General features: G+C 32.1%; 1 protein-coding gene across 1 annotated transcript in view; it reads right to left on the bottom strand.

Annotated features, from left to right (window-relative positions):
• The window catches only part of LOC143052695 (uncharacterized), a 33638-nt gene that overhangs the window by 3653 nt on the left and 11787 nt on the right, over positions 1–18198 (bottom strand). Inside the window, exons 4-10 of the mRNA XM_076225783.1 lie at positions 11856–11957; positions 10396–10556; positions 6299–6418; positions 2402–2494; positions 1710–1917; positions 1202–1297; positions 516–713 (exon numbers count right to left, since the gene is read on the bottom strand). Coding sequence (XP_076081898.1) covers positions 516–713; positions 1202–1297; positions 1710–1917; positions 2402–2494; positions 6299–6418; positions 10396–10556; positions 11856–11957 — 978 coding nt within the window. The remainder of the gene's footprint in view (positions 1–515; positions 714–1201; positions 1298–1709; positions 1918–2401; positions 2495–6298; positions 6419–10395; positions 10557–11855; positions 11958–18198) is intronic.

Here is an 18198-nt window from a genome sequence, read left to right as displayed (position 1 = left end):
AAACTGGAGATTATTACGTTACCTGTACGATTCAAATTCGGATAAAATTACATTTAAACGGCGAATTCGAGGTAGGTGTTGTTTTATTTTCGATTATATAGTAGTAATCGAACATTTGTTGATTCAACAATTCAAAATGGCGGGTCAATCCTTAGTTACGCCTGGTCAACTGTGGATTTGACGGCAACTTTTAGCCAATGAAAAAAAATTGTTACATACAAATTGCATTAGAATACGTAATAACATTGCTAAATAGCATACAAAAATATAAGTAATATACCAGATTCATATTATGGGATAGTTTGATTAGTTGTCACTTATCTTTCAGTATTGTGTGCTAATGCCATTTGCTAATTGTATAAATTAGTAACACGAGATGTATTTCAACAATTATTAGGTTTATATTTGCTTAAATATTGTATTGTATTTTATTTGTTTTATTTAGGATACAGTAACTGCCTTCCTGCCTTACATGTCAAGAAAAACAAAACGAAACAATTTATTCCAATACATACCTTTGTTTTCTGTTTCTTCTGAGTTTTCTGTTTTATTCTCCTCGCCGCCATTTTGTTTTACTTCAGCACTTTCATCTATATCTGCAACTTTCATTTGTTTGTCGTCTGCTTCGTTTGTCAACAGGTCAGCATAATACGGTACTTCTCCCTGGACATCTGATGTCAGTCCCTCGATGATTTCACTCGTGAATATGTCAACTATTAACAAAACATATATGTATAAAGAATTATTTGTTGTCAATGAGACAGCAACCAAACGACTAAAAAACTCAATAGTATATATTTTTTTAATGTTTTATCAATAACCGTAAGCTTTTTTTTCATAACAAAAGTTGCCATAACTAAATTTCATTTTTTCTTCAGAAGCGAACAACAAAGAGTGTCATTATTGGGAGATAAAATTGAGAAAGGAAATGGTGAATATGTCAAAGCGACAACCACCCTACCATAGAGCAAACAACAGCCTGGATACTATAGAGAAGACATCCTTCACATTACCCCCATCATTTCGTATTCTTTATATTTCAGCACTAATTTGTTTTTTATCCTAAGTTATTTGATTGCTCAAAGTTCTTTAATTTTGATGTCCGTTATTCGCCATTCTGTAAACCCCAACCCAGACCCCAATATGTTATACTGTGGGTATATTCCATACAATCATTGCCGACATTGCTTTCGTAACCTACCTAAAATATCTCTCATTTGTCCCAGATCATCAGGGTTGTCGTCTTGTGATACACTATCCCAGATCTCACTCAACATGGTCTCAGCGTCTCTGTCTCCTGAAAGGGTAAGAAACAATATTAAAAAAGTCAGTCAAAAAAGAATGAAAATGTTGGTATTATGCATGTGCATGTACATGTGTGTGTGTGACTTTGTTTACTTGTGCCTTTCATCAGATAACGTAGGGAACTACAATACATATAGTGTCAAACTAAGAAGACTATAAAGGATTACGTCCATATGAGTTTAAGGGAAAATGTTGGGGTTTGGGATATTTCTGCAACAGTCGTCTACGCTATCTCATAAGAATACATTGTACATTGGGAATCCAGAATTTATATTTGTAAATGGTAAGACTCCCAGACATCTCTCTAAATTGCGTTATCATTCATTAAAACTGATCATGTTTGTGTCACATCAAATGCCAAGGAAAGGTCATCACAGTTTGCTACTTGTATAAATCAACAATACCTGTCAGTACAGTTCTGGTCAGCCATTCGTCCATTAGTGTGTTTACAAGGTCACTGATTCCATTCCCTTCGTCAACTTCCGGGAGCATATTTTGTTGTGTGTCAGCACTTCCGTAAGGCAGTAATTCGTTGTAATAGTTGTAAGCAGGTAGTACTTCGGTTGGAAGCATATTGTCTTGTGATTCGTACCCAGTGTTGTAAAGAGGAACCTAAGAAAATTAAAAATATTATAATTACGAAAAATTAAAAATATTATAATTGAGAGTACGGCTATATTCTCGATTTTCTATCCGGTTATTTTCATTCTTTATATTTTCGTATCCCATTATTCTCTACTCTTTATTTGTATTTCCTTTTTTTCTATGCAGTTATTTCTTTAGTTTATTATTCTCTGTTTTGTCCATTATTCTCTTTCTATATACCACCTGTCGACACGTATAATGACATAAGCGGCTTATAATAACTTATGATCAGATATGTTATGTGCTCTAGAAAAATTAATATGAGACACTTTTAAGCTTGTAAACCTTGGAGTGTAGATTTTTGAGCATATTCTATACATGAATGCATTTTAAAAGTACTACAGTAGACGAGTGGTATGGGTTGCCTATAAATGCCTACATCCACTTCATTGGTAATACAATTTTTGCTTATTTTTATATAAACATGATGTCTTTTTTTAAAACTATTTACCTCATTAGAATCAGAAAGCATTGATGCTTGGACAAGTTTGTTGTAAACAGATCTGACGTTGTCTTTGTATTCTATGGCTTGTTTTTCTGTCATCTGAAAATAAATTTCATGAGTTAATAAAGAGACAAATTAAGAAAATTATGAACTCCAAGGAAAATTCAAAACGGAAAGTCCCATACCAAATGGAAAAATCAAAAGCTCAAATACATCAAACAATTGGACAACAACTGTCATATTGTACAGACATTTTCTTAAGTAGAAAATTGTGGATTAAACCTGGTTTTATAGCTAGCTAAACCTCTCACTTGTATAACTGTCAAATACAATTATAAACGTTTTTTTCTAATTGTCAAAATATATCAAGTTCGCGTCTTTTCTAACTAAATAAAAATTATTTAATGAAAAATTGATTTTGATAAACAGCTAGTCTACAAATGTATGTAAAATGACCTTTTTACACAGAATTTATAGTCATTGTATGTATGTAAAGCGACCTATTTACACAGAATTAGTCATTAATATACTTTCAAGTTCAAGCTGACAAATTCAAGTAAAGCGACCTATTAACACTGAATTAGACAATGATAGTTGGAGCTCACAAGTTAATACAAATCGACATATTAACACAAATGTATGCAAAGCGACCTATTTACACAGAATTAGTCATTACTATATTTTTAAGTTCAAGCTGACAAATTCACGTAAAGCGACCTATTAACACTGATTAGACAATGATAGTTGGAGCTCACAAGTTTATACAAAGCGACATATTAACACATAGTTAGGCATTCATAGTTCAAGCGGACGGCGTAGATTGTTGAGAGACGGAACATTTATACATCATCAACATCACGTAACATTTGTTCTTATATCGCAAGAAGTATCCCAAGGTGTCTATTCAGTTCGATGAGAGAAATATTATGACCCTTTTAAATTTCTTTGATTATTCAAGTTTTAACTGGTTAATATAAACTGAAGAGGATATTGTAAACAAAAGGAAAATTAAATGCATAATAATGCGCTGAAACAATAAAGAAATGAAAAATATATCCCCACAGTGACCCCAACAAGGACTGGAGAATAAATAATGTTGATTATAAAGAAAAGAGACGTGGTGTAGTGGTTTGTGTATCGGACTACTAACACAAAGGTTCCTGGTTCGATTCCCGTCTGGGATGAAAATTTCAGGGATTTAATTTTCGGCTCTCCCTTGACACCATTTGCGAGTATGGTCTCGAGGAAACGATGATAGTCCGTCGGATGGGGACGATAAGTGGCTTACCCGTGTTAAGAGAGAGCCATATCTCTTGCACGTTAAAGACACCCTCGTAGATTTCGAAAAAGAGCAGGCTAATGCCGCTACAAGGCAGCACTCGCACCCGCAAAGTGGAAAGGGATTAATATAAGATGCAAAACTTGTTTCCCAATCCACTATAAATAAATATGTTTAAACTAAAGAAATGAGAATAATGGAAAACTAGAATCATAGAGTAAAATGTTATAAAAAAATTAACACCGAAATCTAGGACCAACCATCCATACTCTCAAGAAACTATGAATAAAAACAATAAAAAATCATTAATTTAAAAATCAAATTGTTTAAATTATGTAGAGCTCTGTTTTATACAAGTAAATATTGGGAGATGTCTTGCCTAAAATAATTGAAAAATGATACAGAAATAAGCATGGTTTGCATTATTTATGAAATTTAATGAAAACAATAATATGCAATAAACTCATTTGAGAGAAAAACTAATCAACGATATGGATTAACAAACAGTGGAATAGACACCAATATTAATAAAATTGTCCATATATAGAACCCTTGTGGAATTGTCATTTCAAATATACTACAGGTCAAACGAAGCACGTTATCAAATTACAACGCTAACGATGCTTAAAGTCCGATATAGAATATTATTAATATAGCAATATACAGGCTATTCGCTTGCTTGACGAGATAAAAGTACATATAGGTAACACAAAACTGTACAGGTGTTGAGTGAAATGTGTTGTTTCGAAAATAAATTGAGAAAAGCTCATCCAGATTTAGCATCTGTGAAAGTTACACAGTCATCTCGTATTATTGGAAATCCTATTTGTTGATATCCCCAAGGCCCTATATAACGTTTACTTTCATGTTTTATCCATAACTTAATTCATTCATATGCTATGAGGCGTTAAAATTTATAAAAAATAGGTTTGTGAGCTAATATATATTTAGATCAAAATGTGTTTCTTGGCTGCTGGTTACTCCGTCAAACATGACAACGTACAATTAGATAAAACCACAAATTAAACAAGACGTTCCATATATAGATCGTAACTGTTGTATAATGGCCGGAGCCAATCCTTATTTGTAATTTTATTAGAATAACTGAATGATAATTTTAACGGGAAAACGTCATGAGAGTATAAATCATTTTTTCTTGTTGCTATCTGAGCTAAATATGGTTACAGATTGTCAAATCCATTCATCATTTTGGTCGGAAATACGTCTCACAAATTTAATACTTTGAAAGTAATCTATCAAGTATCTGGTTAACTCAGATCAGAAATCAAACATCCATTCATAGACCGGATATAAAATTTACGACCTAAGGGAGAACTCCTTGAAAGAAAAAGTAGAACATAAGTGAACCAGAAATCGCAGCAACATTTAATCAGAAGAACTTTGATTGGTCTTATTTAAAATTGTATAGTCAATAAAAGACAATACAACATCTGCAATTTCCGGAATGTTGAAATGAAACACTTTTTGATCAAGATTTCATTTCACAGTCTAAAGAGGAAATTAGATACTACCAATCCCAATGGCATTGTGGGTAAACTTCATTTAAATTTAAATTTGCTATGATAGAGACATCATGATAGAAGTGTGATTGGTTCAAATGAATACATGTTTGAGTTTTATATTTAATGAAATGTGCTTTCATATATGATACAAAAACAAATTAAAACCAGATATAATTGATTTTATGCTTAAATCGTATATTTAAAAAAAACCTGAATTCGTCAATTTTTTTCTGTTATGACATTTTACATTAATGCCTATGTTGTTGGCATCAAAATGCACACTTGTATTAGACAATTATGAATTGACATTACCAGGCGCACATAGTTAACGCATGTTTACATGATTATCAGGCGCACGCAGTTAGCATCTAATTTGACACCATTAACAGGCGCACGTAGTTAACATGAATTAACAAGCACTAGTAGTTAAAATAGGAATAGACATAATTAACAGGTGCACTTAGTTAACATTTGACTTGACATTAAAAACAGGCGCACGTAGTTAACATATGAGTTGACATATTTAACATGTACACCAAGTAAACATATATGTTGAGCTATTTCGTAGGTGCATGTAGTTAACATATAAATTGACATGATTAGCAGGCGAACATAGTCAACATATGAGAGTTGACATCCCCGTGCATAGGGCATGGAATAGAAGTTTCTTGTGTTGCATGTTGCAGCATGCGCAGTCAATTGCAAAACTGTAACCTACAAAGCAGCAAAGGACCAAAGGACCAAGTCAACATTTAGGAAATAACCTACACATCTAAAGAGCAGTGTTTATTTTATTCTATTTTATTTCTTTTGTTGTTGTACAAATGTATGTTACTATCCTAAATATCCAGAAAAAGTTGTCAATAGTCAATAAGAAATAAAAAAAAATAAAAATATAGCATCTTTTTCCACAATAAACTCATCATAGACACCAGGAACAGGACGCGGGTTTCATCTGCAAAACACTCGTTAGGGAAGCTCGAACCATTTTATTTTAAAAAAGCCAAATAAAGTATGATGCTGAAGAGCATTAAGAACCCAAATTTCCGAAAGGTTTTGCTTAATCTCTACAGAGGACAACCTAAACGAGAAAATACTTACAATAGATGCATTAACTAGATCCGACAAAGCTTGGGTCAGTTCTTGGAAATTGCCCGTTTGGTATAAATATTTGGCAACTTCAACAGGAGTAAACTGAAATGCGTCGCTGTAGTCTTCTTTCTGCAATAACAAAATCAACATATAAAATCAACTTTATTTTACAAAGCAATAATCACCCATACCCACATAAGTACTATAGCTGCAAGGGTATATGATATACACATAAATACTTTAGCTTATGAGGACACACATGAATACCTAAGATGCAAGGGATATACCATATGGGATTAATAACTATTTAATTTTTTTTAATAATTAGGTTCAATATAAAGTATATGGTTTTCTGTTCAGTTGATTGGTACGTGTTGGCTACGTGTAATTTAAAAAGGGCTTTTTTATTTTTAATCTTAGTTTCTTGTGTATAATTTGGAGTTTAGTATGAAGTCCATTATCACTGAACTAGTATACATATTTTTTAAGGGGCCAGCTGAAGGACGCATCCGGGTGCGGGGGTTTCTCGCTACATTAAAGACCATTGGCGGCCTTCGGCTGTTGTCTGCTCTATGGTCGGATTGTTGTCGCTTTGACACATTCCCCATTTCCTTTCCCAACTTTATTTGAGGAATACAAACGAATGATTAACAGTTGTTGAATAAAACGAAGTAAGATGACGATGACAAAAATATTAATAAAAACAAATCATCGAATATTGTCCAAACAAAACAGACCAAGCAATACGAATACTACAAAAAAACAAGACATTGCAGTAAATATTGATACTCATTGAAAGGAAAGCATACAAGACCAATATTGGTGATCTTGGGCTGATCTTTGGTCGGATGGGTGTCTGTTTTGAATCTATTCCAAGTTTCCATTCTCAATTCTATACTATGGCAGTTGTAGACTTGCATTGGAATCATATTTGAAACAAAATTTGACTTATTCAGTTTTACCAAATAAGCATACAATTACATGTAGTTTCACAGGTATATACTTTATTATCACCTTATAAAACGTCTCTTTTACTGTCTGTCAATGATTAAACGTTTCCTGACCTTTTCCTTAACTGCAGTCGTTAGATGAAAGCCATATTGATTATTTACCTGATATCCTTAGATTTCAACTTTTAGATATTAAAGAACCTCTATGCGTGTTTTCTGCATTGATTAATTTCCGCTATGACATTCGTTTATTCTTTGAAAATAATCTTAATTAATGTTTCCATAGAGTAATTTGAAATAAATAAAAAAACATTGCGGGAAAATGTCACATTATAGCTTACTTATTCCAGTATAGCGACTTTACCTTAGAAAGCAATCTGATTTTAGTTTGAACAAGCATCGTTAATATATCTATTTATAGCACCAAGTAGATTTTTATTAATGGTGATGACGCATGAAGCTGATTCTAAAATCTCGAGACTCCTACGTACAAAAAAAATGTATGCTGGCATGATTTCCGCTACGGTTGTCAATTGTAATTTTAGACTCGATCGATAGACGGTTTCGGGAAACAGTTTCTGTCATTAGTTTTTATGTTTCTTAATTTGAAGTGCTTCTTTTGGTATCTAAATGGCAGTTTGAAATCACTACTTTAAGATTAAAAACACCTGCTTGGCCTTATAATTTACTTTAAAGAATAAAATAATTTTGTTAAAATTTATTGACCAAATGTGAATGTTCCAATAAAATCTTGACAATTCAAATCAGCTATTGACAGATTATAAGATATTGAATGATTGTTTGATACATTTAATTTCAGAGTAAGTACCGAGGCGACAGCATATTAATTGATTCTGTTTGCGATTACTGTATGTTTTTCAATTACTGTTGTGTCAAAAACATTTCCGAACGTTTCGACCACTGGGTATTCTGTCTAACTCAAATGGTTGACCACTGGCTATCCTGTCTTTTTCAACAATTTTTCCACTGGCTTTATAAAGTATGTCTTTTTCAACTACTTTTCCACTGGCTTTATAAAGTATGTCTTTTTCAACTATTTACTATGGCAGTATTCTGATAACTCACAATCAGACTTTTATTTGGTTGATAAAAGACAACAATAATTAAAAAAACTTTTTTAAAATCTTAGTACTTTAAGCAAGAGTTTTATTCTAAATGAACATACCATATTACAGTGGATGCCGTATGACAAAGGTAAATAGAGAAAAATATGTCAGACGCTTCAAAACTATAAAGTATTATTTTCATTTTGGAAAAGGCCAATAAAAATTTAAACAAAAATAAGGAGATGTGGTATGATTGCCAATGAAACAACTGTCCAGCAAAGACATAATAACGTAGACATTAACAACTTTTAAGGCACTGACGGGCTTCAACAATGATCAAAACCATAGCGCATGGTAAGCTATAAAAGGCTATCATATGAGACGACAAATGTAATTTAATTCAAACAAGAAAACTAACGGGTTGATTTTTCTCATTTATAAAGTAAAACGTTATGATATACAGGCATAATACAGCAAAAAAATACAACCTCCTAACATGGTTTGAACTAGCATAAGCAACACGATGGGTGCAATATGGGGAGCAGGATCTGCTAACCTTTCGGGGGCACATGATATCACATCCAGTATTTGGTGGGGTTGGTGTTGATAATATAAAAAAAGAAGATGTGGTATGATTGCCAATGAGAAAACTATCCACAAAAGACCAAAATGACACAGACATTAACAATTATAGGTCACCGTACGGCCTTCAATAATGAGCAAAGCCCAAACCGAATATTCAGCTATAAAAGGCCCCGATAAGTCTATTTTTCTATATAGTGATTTATGTACTATTGTTTGTCTGTCTGTTTTTTTCTTTTTTAGTCATGGCGTTGTCATTTTATTTTTGATTTATGAGTTTGAGTGTTCCTCTGGTATCTTTCGCCACTCTTTTGGGACGTGCACTTACAGAATTATGCGGGGTGGAACAAAAATCTGTCAGATAATTGCTTCCTTTCCGACCTTTGATGAAAACTGTGTCGAACAACAAACAGCTTTGGTGCCATTAAGATTTCCTGTTTTGTATCCATCGCCCATTAAATACGGATTTAATTGAATGTTTGACAATACAAAAGTCGTAATTTATTTACAATTGCTATTTTCAGTCTTTACAGTTTAAATTAAGTTTGAATAAAATAGCAAAATCAATTATTCAATTCCTGTAGCTATTTTGATCTTCACACAAAAATCCGATAATGTTAGCTCGTTTATTTTATCAAAATAACACCCACATGTTTATAGTTTATGGGAAAAGTACCACAATACGTTACATTGTATCAGTTGAATATTAAGATTATAAAGGAATACGTTTCATTCATGGTATTGATTTCAGCAAGTTAATTTACGTCTTTTAGTGATTGAATTTTAGTGATTGAATGTTATACGGATCTATCTGTATAGCAATTTCTAGAAACTCAATACAGGAATTATGAAAATTACTCTGAAGTTATTTAATTTAAAAGCTGGTTGTAAATAAGAAGATGTAACTCTAAATCCAAGTCACAATGTATAAAAACTTAACAATTACAAAAAAATGTATAGATCAACAACAAACGACAACCACTAAACAACAGATTCCCGTGTCGGGCATTTGACAAGATTCTCCACAATGAAGATTAGCGGGTTCTATATCATATTAATTTAAAGATTAAAAGCATTTCGACCGGCCGTGTGTAGTCACTATCATAACCATGGCCCCTTTAGTAGAAGTTAAAGATAATATTTGTGAAAATTTTGAAATTATTAACGGTCTTTTGCCGTCAATTATAATTGTAATCAACTCGATTAATAAGTTGTTAATGCTCGTTAATTGAAGTAACACATCGTTTTCTTTTTACTTCTCATCATAACTTTTCACTGCAGGGAACCAATAATAACCAAGAATAGAAATAATTCGCATTGAATTGTAAATCATGTAATTAGAAAATCACATTTTCGGATATCATCGGAGTCTTAAAAAATCTGAATACTAGAAGGATTCTTGGACTGATAGTATTGTTAAATTTATACCGTACTTTGTGTACCTATGGTATCCAATATAGGTTAAAGAAAAGAAGACGTGATAAAAAAGTAAAGAAAATTTACTTACTTCTAAAGGAACACTCTCGATACTTTCTGGTTGCGTTTCAAGAAATGTCTTTTCTATGTGTTCTGATGGAATATTTATTTTCGTTTCTGTCATTACGTCGCCATCTTGTTTTGTTTCTTGTTTAATATCGCTGACAAGGTCACCAGTGTCTGGATTGACAACTAGAAGAAAAAAAATCCTAATTTTCAGTATTTTTTTTTACCGAGAGTTATCTTTCTTTTTAATAAATTTATCCGTCATATTGCTTACAAAGAACATAGATACAAGGCATACAAATCGAATACTAGTACCTGAATTTGATTTATACTTTTATAGAGTAAAAATGACAAATATTTAAATTGATATATATAAATAAACTCATCATAGATACAATGTACCAGAATACATTTTGTATTTACGCCAGACGCGCGTTTCGTCTACAAAAGACTCATCAGTGACACTCGAATCCCAAAAAAGTTTAAAAGGTCAAATAAAGTACGAAGTTGAAGAGCATTGAGGACCAACATTCCCAAAAGCAGTAGTGTACTATAAAATATAGGGTATTCGGGTAATATCCGTTGATAGTTGGGTTCCGCTTCTTATTGAGTTTTGGTGAGTTTCCAGTAAATCGGGGGTAGCGATTAAATGGAATAGAAAGTGTTTTTGTTTTCTTTTATTTACATGTACACGTATACGATGGATATTTCTCACATTTACCTAGTTTCGATAATTTTATTTAGAAATTGAAAGTGATAAGTTTTGTAATATCGCAGTTTTTCTTGTGTGCTGAAAACTGGATTTCAAATTGTTTATAAAAGTGTTGTCCAATACAAATCGCTTTGATTTAATTCAACTATTTAAGCTTCTTGTGATTTATTATACGTGTATCAAAACGCAAGTATTAACATAAACAAATAACACACCAAACACACTATTAAAGTACTCCCCAGTGAGTATGTTAAAGTACTTCCCAGTGAGTATTTGTAATTAGAAATTCAGTATTCAGAGTGTCGGAAGTTTTATCCGTGAAGGAAGGAAACATACTTCTAAAATTAACGATTTGGAAAATAAAATCCAAAAAGGATGTTGAAAACGAAATGGCAGTAATTTGAAACTGATATTTCCTAACTAGTTTCCTTTGTAATTTGAAATGAGGAAATTAGAATGCTATTGTCGATGTTAATATGCATAATGCCGGCATATTGGGTTTGCTAGAGCATACATACTTCAAAACATGATCAAACATGAAAGAATTGTTTTTCATAAATAAACACTAATTCAATTTTAATGCACATGCAGTTTCAGTTTTTCGACTGTTGTTTTCCGATTGTATGGCTTAGTCAAATTATTGTATAAATGTTCGACTTGAATGTGATTTTCAATATTGACAAAAAAAGAACGGATTTATTTAGTCCATGTACGTTTTAGTTTCTCTTTAGAATTCTTGACAAAATATCCACTCATTTTATAATTTATATTACCTTTTTCTTCTGCTTGCGATTTGCTGTTTTCTTTTCCATTTAAATTACTGTAGTGAAAAGATTTCTGTTTCTGCACACCAATGCTATGGGATAATCTTTGTGCTAAAAAAGGGAAAAAAATCATCAAAAAAAACCACCAAAAATATATACATGCATTTTTTGTTTGTACTTATGTACCAAAATGGTTATTTGAAGCCAATCTCTATATTTCCCGTTTACCTATAATATACAAATATACTGATATGGTGTTATCGCCAATGTGACACCTATCAACAAGGGACCATACGACGCAAACTCAAAACAACAACAGAAAATATAAATGTACAACATTAGGTAAAACATTGGTTTTTTTTTTCAAACCATAAAGCATAACCATAAAGCATCTGTTTTCATTCTCTGATATTTGTGTGACGTAAATGACGTCATTTCATTTATTTAACATCTGCTGATCTGAACATAAAGAGACTAAAATAATATCATGCGCGTATTTTTGACAGACAAAAATACATTCACCTTATATAACTACGTATTTATATATTATACGTTTTTCCATATTTGAATATACAGGATATTGCTTGTCCATATGTGTTACTGTTCGCGTCATTAGAGAATTCATATTTCTTTATTTAAACAGACGAACTTATGTAGCCTTCACTAATTGAATAATGATAAGGCTAGTGACGTATGTTACTATCATTTTATGAATGTCATTTTTTTTAATGTCGATTTTGTTTACATCATATTCCCTGTTAATGGAGATTGAACAGGAATACGCATCAGCAAATAGGTTCTGTGTCAATAACGTCAACAATTCAATTACCACGTATATGTTTACTTGTTTGGTAACAACATTTTACATTGGGTATTTAGTATTCACAAAATTATTATGAAAAAGAAATGGACTATCAAAAATCAAAAGACAGACATGGACAGAAATCTCCCAAAAACACATTAAAAAAACAAACATTTTTTCGCAGTTTATTACACAGAATATAAAAGAATAAATAATATACGCAACATAAACCCCCCAAAAAAACCGCAGGTATTCTCCGGTCCTGCAAAGGATTAACAATGTTGCTATTACATCAGTGGCACCCGTCATTCTGGTTTAACAAAACATGACGGCTTTCATGAAACCTTCGAAGAAACTAACTCAGTCGTTCTCACCACTCAATAAGTTATACGTGCGCCATGTAATTACGTCTTTATACCATTTTTTTTTACAAGTGCGTCATAGAATGACCTATTTACACTATGCTGGTTAAAGTGATTTTAAATACTCCTGGTTAACCATGTCCATGTCAACTATATAAGAAAAGCAAAATTCCCAAACTTGTAATTTCAAGAGTACACGTGCGCCACGTTATTACCTCTTTATTCTGTACTATTTATTTACAAGTGCGTCATGGAATGACCTATTTATATTATGCCGGTCTTCAGTAATTTTAAATACTCCTGGTTAACCATGTCCATGTCACGAAGAAAAAGAAAATTCACGTAATTTCAAGATTACAAATAGAAGATAAAAACCCAAGATATAACGCATGGTATCGATTGGCTTGAGCGTAAGACGATTTTTTTCTAGAATAATCTTTTGCTACAATGAAGAATTCAACTTGCCAACCTGATGGTGATGTGACTTCAGTAACCTGTCCTTGAATCTCCGATTAGTAAAATGACCAATACGTTCTCCATTGTTGGACCATAATAGCATAACGACAGCTTACAGACCATTGTTGTTTAGAATTAACCGTTCGGAGGATGTTAACCCGGAAATTAACGTTCATTGGATTATTCAACTTATTTTCTTTCGGAAAGCCTCTGTTTTTATTAGATTTTTTTATCGTCAATTTAGCTCAAATGTAATTTGCACAGGGAAGTAAATTGAAGCTACTCTTTCTTCCAAAGGCATTAGAAGATATTTATCATCGATTTTTCGACGTTTCTATTGGTTGTCATATACAGAACTTGAATGCGAGGTCGTGATTGTTTTTTAAATTGTTTTGCGTCAAATCAAATTTTCAAATCTACCAGTCAGCCAGTACAAAAAACAAATCACAAAAATAAAAACAAACTCATTAACACCTACTCAGATATGCATATAAACTGACGCTAATATGAATTCAGTATAATTTCATCTTACCAACCTTTATACTTTTTAAATTGAATTTTCTAAAAAAATAATTTTGTGCTTGGTCCATGATACTTTACAAATCTAACAGATATCGGACGTAAAACAAACAAAAAGAACATGTATTTGCCCTTCGTTTGGGTAAAAGTTCAGCCGCATATATTCATAAAAACAAGTTAAACTGTTCCACAAAAAGAATGGATGAGCATTCGCAAAATAAGAAAGCCATTTAGAATATACGTGCGTTTAAGTCAAGAAATACATTTATCACATCAACGGTAAAACACACCATTTTTTCAATGTTTGATGCAAGTGTCAACTTCGTATCGTAGTGCCTGTTTCACTCTGCGCAATGTCTGTAGCGCAAGATCAGCAATAACAGAGTGTCAGAAAGGGGGAAAAGGAAATAAAAAAGCCCATAGAAAATAAAATTGAGTAGAGCACATTTATAATACACAAAATGTACTAAACGGAGAAATTAGTTTTGATTTGTTTGTCGCTTCTCCGTCTAATAAATTAATTCAATCAATATGACTGTCTACAAAATTGCCTGCTTTGATATTTAGGACCTTTGTGGTTATTCGACGTGTTGGTTCCTAGACATCTTTTGCTGTAAGTAAATCCAAGACAGCGCGTCATCCTTTTTTTCCCTTTAAAGTACGTTGTAAACTGTATAACTTTTTTCAATGGATGTTATGGAATAAAATGTGCAAATTTGATAAAATCTGTGATAACAGCTGTTTATATTCTACAGTATGTTGATCCTTAATGTCACGTGAGCATCAATCTGCTAAATGGACATTACATTTAGCATACTGTCGGTTATTGTAGAAACCTTTATGAATTAGCTCTGATAGAACACCGAGTGTGACAAACTGTGATGTTACCATGTTTTTAGGAATAAAATGTTGTCAACACAAACATATGTGCTCTCAACTAGCTTTGGTCATTTTTGAAGGTCATACGGTGACTTTTACCTTGTTTTTGAAAGTCATACGGTGACTTTTACCTTGTTTTTGAAGGTCATACGGTGACTTTTACCTTGTTTTTGAAGGCCATACGGTGACTTTTACCTTGTTTTTGAAGGCCATACGGTGACTTTTACCTTGTTTTTGAAGGCCATACGATGACTTTTACCTTGTTTTTGAAGGCCATACGATGACTTTTACCTTGTTTTTGAAGGCCGCACAGTAACCTTTATATATAGTTGATAAGTTACAAAGTCATTGTGTCTTTGGGGGAGCGTTTTTGTCTTATATAACATATATTCTTATTTTCATATTGTGATATATTTAATAGAAAACAGCCACAAGACCTTTTACACGGTAACGCATTGTTCTTCTTTTAAAGGTCATCATAAATAATAAATTGTGAATTTGATAACTGTCTCGTAGGCTGGAGGCGTGAATTGTACATTTAATGAGGAACATCTACAAGAACTCCTACATTATAACAAATTGTTCTTCTCAAATTCGTTATAAATCATTAATTATTAATTGTACCCCTGGGAGTCTTTATTGTGCAATACACGTAATGTGATTGATTCATCTTAAATTCGAGTAAATCAAACAAATGGCAACATTAATGTGAGGGGAAAACAAGTTAAGAGCGATTAATTGTAGTGTAAATATTGAGAAATATAAAGAAGATGAAAATTGTACATGTTTTAAAATAGTTAATATTAATCTACACAGATAAAACGAGGTATTGATTTAATGTCAAAATTCTAACGTTTGGTTCAACATTACTGCAAACAATGGTCGACGTGAAATGAAACATACTGTTTGACATTCTATTAGACGGTAGATATTACACTTTATAAACATGATTTGTCCGAAGTGCTTTTTTTTACATGAATTTAACAGTTGTTCGCAAACTTAACAGTTGATTGAAACACAAAGATGTACATGTATAAATATATTGGAATTATTGAGTCGTTATATCATCAGAAGGGATATATCGAGCATAGCAAAATCCACCAAATTCAGTCTGAAAAAATGAAAACTTGGTTTCTTGATAAATTCTAGTTTTCCCAATGGAGAATATAAAAAAAGTTATAATTCGGCAGAACTATCAAAACTTGAAAGACAACCAACCAGTCACCTGCTTGACGGAAAACTAAACCTTTCAGTTCTTTTTCTCGTACTGAAGTCATGCGGTGGGTACAGATCAAGCAAAAAATTCCAATTCCAAAATAAACAATAAATCTTAGAAGTAAATCTTATAAAACCCTTGAAATTAAATCTTGAGTCTGATGCAAGCTAGACGATTTTTTGTCGTGTCTGATGAAATGGAATCTGTTCCTGATACAAATTGTCTCCCGGGTCGGTGTCACGTGGTATGTGTCAATGACTTCTTGTCAATGTTATCGAAGCAATATATTATCGCTATGAATTGGCAATACTAAATATTCTAGAGATTGATCTACGACCATGGGAGAATAATCTACAACCCCGGGAGAATAACGTCTAATTAACTTTCTTTACTGGTGGACTTTGCGTCATCAAGAGACAGACAAAAACCGAGGGTTATCCGAATGGAAAGGCTTATTTTTTTCAAAGAGGATTATACAAAAGACGTAATTGCAGACTCATGTACATTTTCTTTATACAATTTAACTTTAAGCTTTACTACTGAATAGCTTACATATGTTCGAATTCCACATATAAATTCAATAAGTAATCCCTTATAAAATATTTATATAAAATCAATTATCTATAATCGATCAATTTTACTCTTATTTAATGTTCAAGCAAGTTTGCATGGTCAAGATATTTATGCAATCATTTTAATGAAACATAAAATAGACTATACTTTAAAAAGTAATTTCCAATAAATAATTTAAAAAAAACGAGTACTAAAGCATTTGTTCCGTTGACACTAAAGGTTGCAGTCTAGTAATTGACTGCTCCATAGGCTTACATGCAAAACAGCTGATCTTTGAAAATAAAAAATTAAAAAATGCTACATAGAAAAAAAATTTCATGTTCATATCATGTATGTTCTAATGTGAAATTGTGATTTAATCGAAAAAAAAGGGGGTCTTGCCACGAAGAGTAAAAATTACGCAATCCTGAAGTCAAAACATTTTTTTTCTACTTTCTGTTTGCTATTTTTACTAGGCCGCACCACTTCCAGTAAACATGATATCCTTCCACTTTCCTGGATTGATATCCCCAAAAGATTCAAGATTTTTTTTAAAGTCTATATATATGTTTCAGCACAAACTTATAATCAAACAGAAAAAATTGAGTTCAGAAAAAAATTCAGAAAAAATGCACTATTTTGTTTCCCTCCATGTTTTGACATGCACCGGAAACTGGAGTTGTAATACAAGACTGGTACCTAAAATATGTTATGAAGAGTTGTCTCCCTTTCAAATGTTGTGCTTTTAATGTCGTTTTTATGATATATCTAACTAAATTATTGATACTATGGTTACTTTTTAAATTGCTTAGTAGTAACTGTACTGTATTACTGGAAACGGGAAAGACTATTATAGAATTTTGGATCCTTGTGTAATCTATGCACTAATTTTAGATAGGAACACCATTAGTTAACAACGTCCAAAGCTATGGTTAACAACGTCCAAAGCAATTGAATTTCAACCAATGACGTGACTTGTTTTTAATTGTGTGGTTCGAAAAGTTGAAATTATCATTAGTAAGCTCAATTCTGATTCGACGAATTCAGACTTTAGTGCATGACATTCTATAAAGAAAATGAAGTAAATCACGTTTTCGTTCCAATTTTTGATATATATCTGACTAATCGAACGTAAATGGCTGACATCATAGAGGGAAACAGCAATCAAATTGTTTTATGACATGAACTTCTTGCCATAGATAAGATCAGATTTATGACTTCCGTTTGTTAACGGAGTAAATGGAAAGGAAAATTCTGATTAGTTATTGGCTCATCTGTTTAATCAAAATTTCTGTCAGTAAAGGTTTTTTATCTCCTTTGTTTTGTCAGGAAATTCCATCACTTTTGATGTAATAAGCAATAATTCATTGTTTCTTTTAAAGGATTAGTTTGATATTTATGTCTTCTGTGTTTCATTGAAGCGCAGTTGATTTTAAAATAACAAAAGAGAAAATAAGAATGATGAAAAACATGTACTTCGTTGGAATTTACTTACGGGACGCATTTATTAGATTTCATGATATCGGATACTTATAATGCTGTTATTTGAAATGTAACATTCTACTA

This window comes from Mytilus galloprovincialis, chromosome 11, assembly GCF_965363235.1.
Source record: "Mytilus galloprovincialis chromosome 11, xbMytGall1.hap1.1, whole genome shotgun sequence".
Classification (NCBI taxonomy): Eukaryota; Metazoa; Mollusca; class Bivalvia; order Mytilida; family Mytilidae; genus Mytilus; species Mytilus galloprovincialis.
Note: the sequence above shows the minus strand (reverse complement) of the source record. Positions and strands in the feature narration are given on the sequence as shown.